Source organism: Candoia aspera, chromosome 6 (genome assembly GCF_035149785.1).
Source record: "Candoia aspera isolate rCanAsp1 chromosome 6, rCanAsp1.hap2, whole genome shotgun sequence".
Lineage (NCBI taxonomy): Eukaryota > Metazoa > Chordata > Lepidosauria > Squamata > Boidae > Candoia > Candoia aspera.
In genome coordinates, this window is record NC_086158.1 from 21,069,305 (window position 1) to 21,083,211 (window position 13,907).

Consider the following 13,907-nt stretch of genomic DNA (forward strand, 5'->3'; position numbering starts at 1 on the left):
CTTGGTCGGCCCCTCTTCCTTTTGCCCTCCACTCTCCCTAGCATCAGCATCTTCTCCAGGCTGTCCTGTCTTCTCATTATGTGGCCAAAGTATTTCGGTTTTGCCTTTAATATCATTCCCTCAAGGGAGCAGTCTGGCTTTATTTCCTGGAGGATGGACTGGTTTGATCTTCTTGCAGTCCAAGGCACTCTCAGAATTTTCCTCCAACACCACAGTTCAAAAGCATCGATCTTCCTTCGCTCAGCCTTCCTTATGGTCCAGCTCTTGCAGCCATATGTTACTACAGGGAACACCATTGCTTTAACTATGCGGGCCTTTGTTGTCAGTGTGATGTCTCTGCTCTTAACTATTTTATCGAGATTTGTCATTGCTCTTCTCCCAAGGATTAAGCATCTTCTGATTTCCTGACTGCAGTCCGCATCTGCAGTAATCTTTGCACCATTTACTCAAAGATTAATTTCTTTTAACAGTTAAACCTTTGCTTTGGAACTCACTCTTATAATGGCAAGCCAGTTAGAGCCAGGCAGTGGGCATTTTATGTAAACAGGTAATTTTCCCTATACTGAATAAATATGACCAGTAATATTTTTATTAGTGCTATACAATTATTTTACCCATAAAAAATGAAATGTTAAGAAAACTAATTAAATTTCATTGATGCTTATTCTCTTATACCAGTACCTATATTTTACCAAACAAACAAACAAAAATCCTATTATCTTTCTATCCTAGTGTCTTTATTCTTTATTCAAATATTAACTTACTGTACAAATCAAGTGCCAACCAGGAGAGAGTTTGACCAAATCTTTCCATGCAATGTGAGAGGAGAATCACTAACTTTTTTATTCTAGTTTTCTTTTTCTTTTATCCGTTCTATTGTGCCCAATTCTCAGAGACTGCCTGGACAAGTCCCTGCAGTTTTCTTGGCAAGGTTTTTCAGAAGTGGTTTGCCTCCTTCCTAGGGCTGAGAGGGAGTGACTGGCCCAAGCTCACCCAGCTGGCTTTGTGACCAAGGTGCAACTAGAATTCATGGTCCCCCGGTTTCTAGCCTGATGCCTTAACCACTACACCAAACTGGCTTTCATCAGTTTTCTTAGATACGTACAAATAGTAAAATGCATAACATTTTGTAGAATGGTAGGGACAAGAAGATCCAACCAGTCCATCCTCCAGGAAATAAAGCCAGACTGCTCACTTGAGGGAAGGATATTAAAGGCAAAACTGAAATACTTTGGCCACATAATGAGAAGACAGGACAGCCTGGAGAAGATGCTGATGCTAGGGAGAGTGGAAGGCAAAAGGAAGAGGGGCCGACCAAGGGCAAGATGGATGGATGATATTCTAGAGGTGATGGACTCATCCCTGGGGGAGCTGGGGGTGTTGACGACCGACAGGAAGCTCTGGTGTGGGCTGGTCCATGAAGTCACGAAGAGTCGGAAGCGACTAAACGAATAAACAACAACAACAAACAGAATGGTGGTTTTGCTTTATTGAAAAATATTCCTTTCTGTACAAGTCCAGATAACCCATTTTCATTTATAATCTTAGGCCCTTATGTCCCCAACTCCCTAAAGCCAGTTTTTAATTTATTTTGTTATTTAATTTTTATCCCACCTTTATTATTTTTATAAATAACTCAAGGCAGCGAACATACCTAAGTCTCCTTCCTCTTCCTATTTCCTCCACAACAACCACCCTGTGAGGTGAGTTGGGCTGAGAGAGAGTGACTGGCCCAAGGTCACCCAGCCGGCTTTCATGCCTAAGGCGGGACTAGACCTCACAGACTCCTGGTTTCTAGCCCAGCACCTTAACCACTAGACTAAACTGGCTCTCATCATCAGGGGATCTTTAACACAATAATGTAAGTCTGCAACAGGCAGTAATGTAGACTCTCTTGAGCTGAGCTGTCCTCCCGGTGACTATATGAACTGGCAGCAATAGCAAAATGATTTATGTTTGCTTTCTTCCAAGTTTTTTTGTTTTTACTCCCCACTCTGGCCAGAGCTCTGGTATTCTTTGATGGTCTCTCATCTACGTTGCAGTGGGGCACATGAGGGGTGGCTTGAGCACCTACTAATTCCATTAGGGGTCTCCTGATGTCTAGCCAGAACATCCTTCATTGTACTTTTAACCCATTAGTTCTGGTCTTGCCCTCTGAAACAGTAGAGAATTGGTCCACTCCTGTACATAGAGAATACAGGTTTTCCTTGGCTTATGACTCTTCATTCAGTGACCATTCAAAGTTATGACAGTGCTGAATGATGGGGTGGTCCTTATGCCTGGTCCTTGGAGCTCCGGCTGTTGCAGCATCCTCATGGTCACGTGATTGTGATTTCTGATGTTTTCTGCCTGCTTCCCACAAGCAAAGTCAGTGGGGATGCTGGCAGGAAGTCAGAAGTTGTGGTCATGTGAGGTCCTTGCTTAACAATGGCAACTGGGACTACCAGAATTGCTGTTGCTAAGCATGCGGTCACATGACATCACACTTTATGACCATGTTGCTTAGCAAGAGAAATTCCGGTCCCAATTGTCATAATAAGCTGAGGACTACCTGTAACCCCTTCTCTTTAGTTTTGTCCCTCACAGTCTCTAACAATTATGGCAGTAGCCACTTTCACAATTATGGCAGAGTCCAAAACCAAACGCTTACCTCACTTGGATCAGATGGAATATCCAAATGCAAGAAGCTCTGGTGAAATTAATGTATTCAGAGCCTTTGTGAGTTTACTGTCAACACAACCTTCAGCTTTATTGAAAAGCTGTTATTCTGGAATAGTGTCAATTATTAATTAGTAAATTATAAAATCTCTTGAAAAGGATGGTAGATGGCATGGTCCAGCTCAAATTTCCATCTTCTGGATCTGGGTTTGATAAAGACTGAATACAAATAGAAAAAACCCTTTTGAGACATGTAAAATTCTGTAGGGAAGAAAACCATAGTATTACTTTGTAAATGTTAATTAAATGCAGAAATCAATATAAGGTCTCCTAAAAAAGCAAATAGAAAAATATTAGTGGAGAGCTGTCCTCAATTAATTCAGACAGCCAAAGAGAAAAACACACGTTACTATTCTGGCTAATTATTAATTATCTGGATTTTTGCAGTTCAGATATGGTAGCCCACTTTTGAAGACTAGTCTCCAATTGTATGTGTTTTGTTTTCCTCCAGGATAGGCACTAGAGAAAGAAAGCACCAGAGCCAGTATTAAGCAAAGACCATGGGATATGGATCACAACTGCTTATTTCATTGTTTCTAAAATACTTTAATTTAGATAGAATCAAATGTTCCCTGAAGTCAGTGGATCATCTACTCGGTTGAACAATTTTAGAAAAGCATTGTCCTTGAGCTTCTGAGGAAGCTGAACAGAACATCCCCTTCTAAGCAGGATAGTCTATAAGGTACTTCTACCTTACCTAGATAGCAAAAATTAATTAACCACTAGATAGCAAGTGAGTTTTCTGTATCTTTTTGCTGCCTTCTAGTGGTCATCCAGATTTTGCAGCTCAGTTTATCACCTGTAAGAACAGGTGGCTCTTTTTTATGGTTCCTATTTTATAGGGCTACCACATGCCTCAACCCACTTTTTTGCTTGCTAGTGCACACTGAGCTTAGCATAAAGGCTACTGAATTTTGTGTAGGGACCTGTAGTGCATTGCTGCCCCTTGATTCACATAAGGCAGCTTCCCTTATCCTTTTAAACTGCATCTGAGACACAGGGGCATGCAAGTTTAATAAATTAATTTTTTTAAATGTTTCATTATTTTATGTCTGGATAGTTTTCTGCTAATTTATATTATCTTGCATCAGCATGTATATGATCTGGTCATTGATGAAATGAAGTGATTTGATTGTATCATGCAAATGCCTCTAGTGTCTTGTTCCCTCATTATCCCCTTGTTTCCCTTTAGAACAACTTACCACTATAGCTTTCAATTCACTCAGAGCTGGACAATGTTTTGGGGCTATGGGCCTATTTGGAATTTTGAACACCGCACAAAATGGCAGCCATGTGGGGTTCACATTCATAAAATGGCTGCCATGATGGAGATGAACAGTCAGAAAACAACCATTTATCAAGAGGCAAATTAGTGAGGTTGCCTGCCACAGCCATATTTATCCTCCAGAACTATTTAAACCCCTCTTTACCTTTGCCTTTTTTCTCTGTAAAGGGGTCCGCTTCCAAACAAAGAACTTGGCTGTATCCATCCACAATTTTTATTTTCTAAAAATATCTATGGGCCTGGGAAAGTAGAAACTTCTAAAATTAAAGCAGTATGTTTTGAAAATAAAAATTTGGTGGGGAAAGTGGCTATCAAGAGAACTCTCCAAGGCCATATTGGTAGACACAGGGACAACATACAGTATGTATTTATGTCTTATCCATAACGTCTGGAGATTCCAAGTCTCCCAAATGATTTTTAAAATCCCTTTCTTTGAGGAGAAAAAGGTGTTAAGTCTCTCTGTGTATATGATGGCCTCATCCATGCTGTCTTTCTCGTCTTCTCTTTGATAGCAAACAATAATATGAATCCGGCCTTTGTGCATATCAACATCCTCCTAAGGTGCCTTATTAAGCCACATTATGTGCAAAGCAGAGGGAAGGAATGTTTGCTCTTCCTCCACAGGATTTGGTGATTACTTATTTATTACACAGTCTTTTATGCTGCTTCAGTCACCAGATCCTAAGTGACTTACAAGCAACAACAGACCATCTAGAACAATGCAGTAAACAACCGAAGTGTCAAAATTATCAATGCATCAAAAAATACATTCAGCAATTATAATATTACAATAATAAAACTTTGATGCCTATATCAAACAAGCAGACTAATTCCAAACTAATATTTCTACCCATTCTTGCCTCAGTCCTCAAACACACATTGAAAAAGCCATGTTTTAAAACCTTCCTGAATATTAGAAGTGAATCCTGATAGCTAATGGGAGGGTGTTCCACAGAAGGGACTCCCTTTTCATCTCGCTTTGCAAGGAGTGCGAACTCTCAGCAAGCACTCTTTATACACACATCTTAGGTGGGCAGATTCTATATGGAACAAGGACTTTTATAGATAGCAGGTCCCAAGACATGCAGGACTTTAAAGGTGATCACCAGCACCTTGAATTGCACCTGGAAACAAACTGGCAACATACCAAGCTATGCTTGTTAACATGCAGGCCACTGTATTTTGTGCTAGTTGCAGTTTCTGGATGGTCTTCAAGCAGTCTCATGTAGAGTGCACTGTAGTGTAGCCAGCACCTTTTGCTCCAAGAATCCTTGACTGATGCACTAACTGGTTGGACAAAGGTGTTCTTGATCACAGCTTCCACCTCCTGTTAATCAAGAACTGAGAGCTCAGAAGCACCCCCAGATTGTATACTAGCTTGTTCTAGGGAGCAAAACCCTATCCAGAGCTAAAGTTGGCATCATCCCAGAGTTATTTTCTGAACCCTCAGCCCCTCCATTTTGCTAGGGTTGACTCTCAACCTTTTCTCCCCAGCCAAACCCCGACACCCTCCAAGCACCAAGACAAGGCTTCTACTGCATCTCCCAGACGGCCTGGGACAGAGATGTATAACTAGGGTATCATCAGCATATTGATCACACTAGACCCCAAACTGTTGAGTGACCTCCTCCAGCAACTTCATAAAGATGTTAATAAGAAGTTGGGGGGGGGGGATCTCAAGACTTGAGGCACCTCTCCTACTCAATGTGCACTGATTGAAATCACTCACTTAGGAAGGAGCTAAATTACTGAAGAACAGGCCCCGTTTTCCAACCACTGTAGGCACTCCAGAATGATACCATGGTTGATGGTACTGAAGGCTGCCAAAAGCCCTAGCAAGATTAGTACAGTTGTGTTTCCCCTACATTTAAGCCTCACCATAGAGCAACCAATGCAGTTTCCATCCCATGAATATATGATACAGTTCACTTAAATTTTAATTTAAAAGATGGAAATTCTTAAAGTCTTGACTTATGAAAATGTGTTTGGGACCTTCCTGAAAACATGTTCATGATACCATTACTTTAACATTTAACTAAAGTTTCTTTCAGTATTATGTGAAGAATACAAAACCCACAATGACTACATCTTTTAAAGAATTATTTTGATAAATAGCAATGACCCTCCTTATTTGGAGGAGAGATGCAAATGCCTAAATGCAAGAAACAATAAGGATTTGAAAATAATTTTAAGTTAAGCTTTACTTGATTTCCATTACTCAGTGCATTAAATGAGTGCCTGCATTGTAATTCATAGGACTTAAGCACTTACCTTTGTCTGGATCATGCACCCTATTATAATTTAAAAAAATGTTCTTGCAAGGAAGGAAATTAGAAAGCATATGCTACTTCTTTACAGGTTTTGAGTTTGTTTGCAAAAAGAATTTAAAATAGGGCAAGAACAATATAAACAGCGCTTGAACTAAATTCTGCTTCCTAATACTAATTGATGCAACATGGAAATATCTTGCAAGCCTAAGATCCTCTATGAGTTGATGGTTATAATAAAATATCAGTAAGGTGTGGCCTTTATTTCCTACTGTCATAAACTTCAAAATATGATTCAAGCTATGTATTTTAGATAATTACACAGTCTACCAGTTAAAAGGCTGTGTATTATTTTTCTTCCTGGAAGAAGATGAATATTTTGTACCAACATATAACTGAGAATAAATAAAGAGAAAGAGCTTGGTTAAAACCTGAATCCACCCCAAAAAGGAATTGTTATGGTCTTTTTTGGTAAGTACTTGGCCAGTTTTTTTCTTGGTTTAATGTCATTATAATTTGGAAAAGCAAGGATGATGTATCTATTTTGTACACATTTCTCCTTTGGGCAGTTTTAAATATTAAGAATTTTTAGATAGTCCTCGACTTATGACCACAATTGGGACCAGAACTTCGTTCGCTAAGCGATGCGGTAAGTGAGTTGCGCCTGATTTTACAAGCTTTTTTGCCGCAGTCATTAAGTAAATCAAGTGGTCCCCCATTGATTTTGCTTGTCAGGAGCTGGCTGAGAAGGTCAGAAATGGCAATTATGGAAACCTAGAATGATGCAACTATTGTAAATACATGCCAGTCGCCAAGTGCCCGAATCATGATCACGTGACCGTGGGGAACGTTGCAATGGTCATGAGTGCGAGGACTGGCCGCAAGTCACTTTTCCCAGTGCCATTGTAACTTTGAACAGTCATTAAATGAATGGTTGTAAGTTCAGGACTACCTATATTTAAAACTGTTATTCACAAGAATTAGCCAACATGTTCTGTACTAGGAACCAGTGATCAGTCCTGGACCAAATAAAGCCCGACCGCATCTTTGAGGATTGGTGTGGAAGGGTGAACTCACCACCTGGAGTGCGCAGGCATTTTTTTCCGTCCTGGGATCCAGAGTTTGGGTGCTACCTGGGAAGGGGGGTTAAAACTCCTTAACTGGAGAATTTATTTTATAAGAAGGGAACTGAAAGCAAGCAAGTGCAGGCGGATGTCGAGAAAGGAGTTATGCCAGGAAAACAGGAGAGACTCGGGAAAGAGAAACCTCTACCCCAAAGGCAAGCACCTCAGCCCCTCAGACAGCAAGAGCAAACTTCAATTCTTGGAGCTGCGAGACCGCTGAGAGGCAGAACTGAGAGATGGGGGAGGCCAAGAGCCCGACCAGAGTCTGCAGACCTAGCAAAGCCCATTGAGTACAGCAGCAGCCCAGGCCAGGGCAGAGGTCTACAAACTGGCTTGGCTTTTGGAGACCAGCCAAGTATTCCCTTAATTGACATTCACCCCATAAACCCTTCCCTATTTCTGTATTATTTTTTTCCTGCATCAGTGAAAGCGTGAGCTCACATACTCTGGGCATGGACGGTTTTTTTTTTTCACCTCCCCAGCCTTCTACAGCCCTGAGATTCCTTGGAGGGATCCCTGCCAAGTTGTAGAGGCCCAGCCCTGCTCCACTGCCCAGCCCAGAGAAGGTTGGCCGGGGGGTGGGGGGGTGGGGGGGCTGTCCCAAGGCTAAATCCCCCAGTGGCTCTCCCCCCCTCCCAACAAGGAGTTCACCTGAACCTTCCACTCCTGTTGCAAATGCAACACGCCCAGCTATTGCACACCATCTCGGCAGAAGACCGACTGGTGATTTTTAAAGCAGCTGTTAAAGTCACCGTTTCGCTTTTGTGCTTGTTTTTTCGGTCCGTGCGTGCTCAAAAACAGCCAACCGTTCGCCTGTGCCAGCACCCTGTTTCCCACAGGTACCTTCAGAAAATCTATACAATGGACTGGAAGACAAGAGCATTTTCCCGGTAACCTGGGACCGGACGTAGGTAGCAGGGTCCAGCCCGTGACCAAGCTGAATGCCCCGGAGCCCCGAGCGGCTCTCTTTCAGCACCTTCGGGACGCTTTGGCGCCTTTTCCTCTAATTGCTTCTCGGGCTCCGGTTGCCAAGCGCTGCCTCTGCACGTTCTAGGAGGGCTCTCAGCGGCTGCCTCCGCCGCCACTTCCCCTCAGCCCCCTCCCCAAGCCGCGCATCCGCCAATCAGCTCCGGCTTGCAGAAGCGCCTTTCCCTTCAGTGCGCTTCCCCTCTGCGTCCGAGATGAGCGGCGAGCAGGAGCGCGGGCAGATGCCAGGCAGGTGAGTGTGAGTCTCCTGGGACAGCAAGACCAAGTCGACGTGCAGGGCAGAGCTGGAAGCGCCGCGAGAGAACAGAGTTCCCTACGCGGAGGGCTCGCCAGTCCCAGCGCTTTAAAAGTCTCGCCGCTCGCCTGCGAGAAAAGATGTGCCGCGCGCGCGGCTTGTCTTCCTGGCACCGGTTCCCAGCGCCTGGCGCTGCTGGAAGCACGCTCCGCTCGGTGCAACAACAAAGGAAGGGCGCCATTGCATGAGGCACGACAGCGGAGGAGGTTTTGAAAGAAAGAGGCGGGAACCTTTCGTGGCAGCCGGCCCGTCCCCGCGGGGCAAGAAAGACGGTCGCCAAAGACGTTTAGGCCGGGGAGAGGAAGGGGATGCTTGCAGAATAAAAGCAAAACAATCGCCAGCCCCCCGTCCTAGAGATGATGCGCGTGCGTGTGTGTTGACGGGGCGGGGCGGGGCGGGGCGGAGGGGAGGAAAAGCCTCTCTCCAGCTTAGCGTCCCCTTGCACGGACGCGTGGGAAAACTCCCTCTCGTTCTCGACCCCGAGTCGCTTCCTTTGGGATAGGGCGCCTCAGGGGGCTTATTTATGCTCTGAGTCGGGCAGAGAGGAGTCGTTTTTGAACGACGAATTTACAGAAAGTAAACTCTCTTGCTTCTTCGAGGGTTCACGGCCACATCCATGTAATTTTCTTGGCGGCAAAACTAATTTTGCCATTGTCGTCTTCCTGGATTTGTTTTTGTTTTGTTTTTTTACTTTCCTGCTTAATCTGCAGCCTCGCTCGGTGATTTCCTAGCGATCTTCCGTGCAGATTCGACCCTGCTTGGCTTTTGGACACAAGCCTAATTCACTTAATCGACATTCATCCCATAAATCATTCCGTATTATGTTTTTTTTTCCGCATCAATAAAAGCCTGAGCTCAGATGCAGTTTACTGACTGACATCAACACAGTACTTTTAGCATCAGTCATTTCACCTAGAGTATGGCATTTTTAAAAACTCGGATGACTTTTGTAAGGGTTGCTGACAGTTTATAGGAAGCATTTAGAGAATTTGAATACTCCAGCTACTTTTATTTAACTTTTAAAATGGGATCCTTGTTTCACTTGGTATATCATTGTCACTTCCTTTAGGAAAATTGTTTGGAAACATCAAATACATCACTTAAAATACATAGATTTTAGTAGCAGTCTTTGCTTTTCAACTTTACAATAATATCTGAAGGTCAAATTGGTCTTCTCATCCATCACCTTGTTTCTTTAGCCATTCAAACCAATATTAGAGATCAGAAGGAAACCAGATCAAATCTTAGTGTAACCATTTCCCAGTTTCCATCTCAACTTCCATTTTAAAAAACTTGAGAGGGAAAAAGAAAATGAAAGAAATCGTAGTCTTAGCAAAATGCATTCATGAAATAGGAAAAAAACCTTCAAGCAAATACTGTATACAAATTCATGAAACACCTAATGTATTTTGATAAAAATACATATACAAAGCATTACATTAACTGCAACAAATCTCAAATTTCATTACAGTAGCTTCCTTTTTTCTTCAGTTTCACTTCCCTTTCTTCTCATCTCAGCTACAATATTACTACTTTCTAAATTCTCTTTGATGTTTGTGCCATCTGGGCTCAGTAACAATCAAGGCTGGTGGAACCTCTCCCACCTCTATGCTGTGTCCTGCCAAATTTCTCACCTGCTGTGAAATGCATGTAAGTACTCCTGTCATACATACCAAAAAAGCCAAGAACCTCAGTAATGCTTAAAGGTGGGACTGGCACCAGGGAGACCCAGATTCAAGTATGTGTTGGCAGATTGCTAGGAAAGCCTTTGGCCCAGGTTGTTGTTTATTCTTTAGTCACTTCCAACTCTTCATGACTTCATGGACCAGCCCACGCCAGAGCTTCCTGTCGGTCGTCAACACCCCCAGCTCCCTCAGGGACGAATCCATCACCTCTATAATATCATCCATCCATCTTTCCCTTGGTCAGCCCCTCTTCCTTTTGCCCTCCACTCTCCCTAGCATCAACATCTCTACAGGGTGTCCTGTCTTCTCATTATGTGGCCAAAGTATTTCAGTCTTGCCTTTAATATCCTTCCCTCAAGTGAGCAGTCTGGCTTTATTTCCTGGAGGATGGACTGGTTTGATCTTCTGGCAGTCCAAGGCACTCTCAGAATTTTCCTCCAACACCACAGTTCAAAAGCATCTATCTCAGCCTTCCTTATGGTCCAGCTCTCGCAGCCATGCGTTACTACAGGGAACACCATTGCTTTAACTATGCGGGCCTTTGTTGTCAGTGTGATGTCTCTGCTCTTAACTATTTTATTGAGATTTGTCATTGTTCTTCTCCCAAGGATTAAGCGTCTTCTGATTTCCTGCTTCGCACCTAGAAATACAAAGTCTTTCACTGCTTCTACATTTTCTCCCTCTATTTGCCAGTTATCAATCAAGCTGGTTGCCATCATCTTGGTTTTTTTGAGGTTTAGCTGCAAGCCAGCTTTTGCACTTCCTTCTTTCACCTTCATCATAAGGCTCCTCAGTTCCTCTTTGCTTTCAGCCATCAAAGTGGTATCATCTGCATATCTGAGATTGTTAATGTTTCTTCCAGCGATTTTAACTCCAGCCTTGGATTCCTCAAGCCCAGCTTGTCTCATGATGTGTTCTGCATACAAGTTGAATAGGTAGGGTGAGAATATACAGCCCTGCCATACTCCTTTCCCAATCTTAAACCAGTCCATTGTTCCGTGGTCTGTTCTTACTGTTGCTACTTGGTCGTTATACAGATTCTTCAGGAGGCATACAAGATGACTTGGTATCCCCATACCACTAAGAACTTGCCACAATTTGTTATGGTCCACACAGTCAAAGGCTTTAGAATAGTCAATAAAACAGAAATAGATGTTTTTCTGAAACTCCCTGGCTTTTTCCATTATCCAGCGGATATTGGCAATTTGGTCCCTAGTTCCTCTGCCTTTTCTAAACCCAGCTTGTACATCTGGCAATTCTCGCTCCATGAATTGCTGAAGTCTACCTTGCAGGATCTTGAGCATTACCTTACTGGCATGTGAAATGAGTGCCACTGTTTGATAGTTTGCCCCAGGAGAGATCAGAAAAGTCACACACCAGGCATTTCTATAAACATAATTTTATTTACAGAAAGCAAACATATTTGCAGGCTCTCAGTAAGAGCTGCTTAACTCTCTACATGCCTACACAGAAGGGAAACTGAAACTAAAACAAGTCCAGGCAAGTTCTTCTCCCCAGGTGCAAAAATTAACGTCTGAAAAGAGGACAATTAAATTCAACCTCTTCACCCTGCCAAAATGATTAGTTACCATAGTAACCTTAATCTGTAGTAGAAAACATATTAACAGTATGCCCTTGGCCTCAGAAGCTCACTGGAGGACTTTACACACTCACTCAGCCCAAACTACCTCACAGAGTTGATGCTGGGAAAAAATAAACTTTTGAGGGAAGGGGTACTAAAGGAAAAGCAGGATAGAAATCCAAAAAATAAATGAGAGACAAAATTCCTGTGGAATTAAATTTAATTCATTAAATTTCCAGAGAAGATTCTTTCAGACACACAAAGAGGACTAGACTTCAGTAGATTTTATGCAATATGGTGATAAAGAACAATAAACTGGGCTGAAAAATAATCCTAAATCTTGAGTTAGGTAAAGGTAAAGGTTTCCCTTGACGTAAAGTCCAGTCGTGTCCGACTCTAGGGGGCGGTGCTCATCTCCATTTCTAAGCCTTAGAGCCGGCGTTGTCCATAGGACACTTCTGGGTCATGTGGCCACATGACGACACGGAACGCCGTTACCTTCCCGCCGAAGCGGTACCTATTGATCTACTCACATTTGCATGTTTTCGAACTGCTAGGTGAGCAGGAGCTGGGATTAACAGCGGGAGCTCACCCCGCCGCACGGTTTCAAACCGCCGACCTTCCGATCGACAGCTCAGCGGTTTAACCCGCAGCGCCACCGCGTCCCAAAAATCTTGAGTTACTTAGCTAGAATTTATTGAATGAATCATGGTTGGGTTCACTGAACATACTAAGTCACAGGCCATAATTACAAACAATGGTAGGCTTACTGATAATGCTACATCAAAATCAAGCAGACCCCTTTATAGCTTAGGGCGATAGGTGTACCCTGTCCTATACTACATTCCATGAAAATGGTTGTAGTTCTTCAACCAGAGTTAGGAATGTCCTACTGTGGAAGCAAAGATCAATGCAGAACTTTGTAATGGCTTCATTACCACTTTGCATTTATCCGTCTCTCATGGCTGGTTCATATGTTCACAGATAGAATTTAGGTTTGAACAGTTATCCATAGTTATGTGCAGGAACAGTGCAAGCCCCCTTCCCATTGGCCATAGCCACACGGACATCCAGTAAGTATGCTCTTTGTCCCTCAAAGAAAGGAGGCAAGGATCAGACCAATATAATGCAGATGCATATTATTTGCATCACCCATTGGCATACCAGAGGGAAAGACCTTGTGCTAGGTCAGGGCAGTCTGCAGTGTGTGGTCAGAATCAGCAAGGTGACAGATGGAGCATCGCAATTAAAGCCCCATCCTCTTTTCTAAGTGCATGTACATAAGGGGAGGACATTTGATCATAACCTCATATACATCATCTTGCAGATGTTGGCTCACCCCATGGATGCCTACGTTGGGTGAATCAGGTATCCAGATTTATTACCCTTTAAAAAAATCTTCATTTAACATTTAATGGTTACTGTTATTCTCAGCTGAAAACTGATCTTAGAGTCTCTCTTGCTTTTTTTTCAAAAGCTTAATACAGAAAACTAAGGACTTTATTTTGTGACTTGTCCAACACATTTTGTGCATAATATTGTCTATGCTATTCTGTTTCATAGTCTTATGAAACATTTATAAGATGTCTACATATTATAAAATGTTGGTGTATCCAGACATGTGCATAATTTGCTATTAATAATAATAATAATAATAATAATAATACTCAATAATACTGATACCCCATGACAGGCCTACTTTCTAGTTTTCTGATGCAAATACTTAACGTAATGAAACCCTTTGCTTTTTGTTCTGTAGGAATTCATTTATGTGCATGCTTTCACCTATTTGCCTACAGTTTTGGCAAAAATGTAAATACTTTAATATACTAGTATTTCTTGTCCTTTTGGCATATAAATGAATTGGTTATTCAATAGGTATTATGGAAAAGAAGTAAACAGTGCACTGTTTGTATATTGAGAAAAACAATACAGTAATGCACAAATTCAGGCAATATATTCCA

At 42.5% G+C, this 13,907-nt stretch overlaps 1 protein-coding gene across 1 annotated transcript in view; it reads left to right on the forward strand.

The window, feature by feature from the left end:
• Nucleotides 1-8,575: 8,575 nt before the first annotated feature.
• Nucleotides 8,576-13,907, forward strand: part of LOC134500438 (NACHT, LRR and PYD domains-containing protein 1b allele 5-like) — a 29,995-nt gene continuing 24,663 nt past the window's right edge. The window contains exon 1 of the mRNA XM_063307771.1: nucleotides 8,576-8,613. Within this exon, the coding sequence (XP_063163841.1) occupies nucleotides 8,576-8,613 (38 nt within the window). The remainder of the gene's footprint in view (nucleotides 8,614-13,907) is intronic.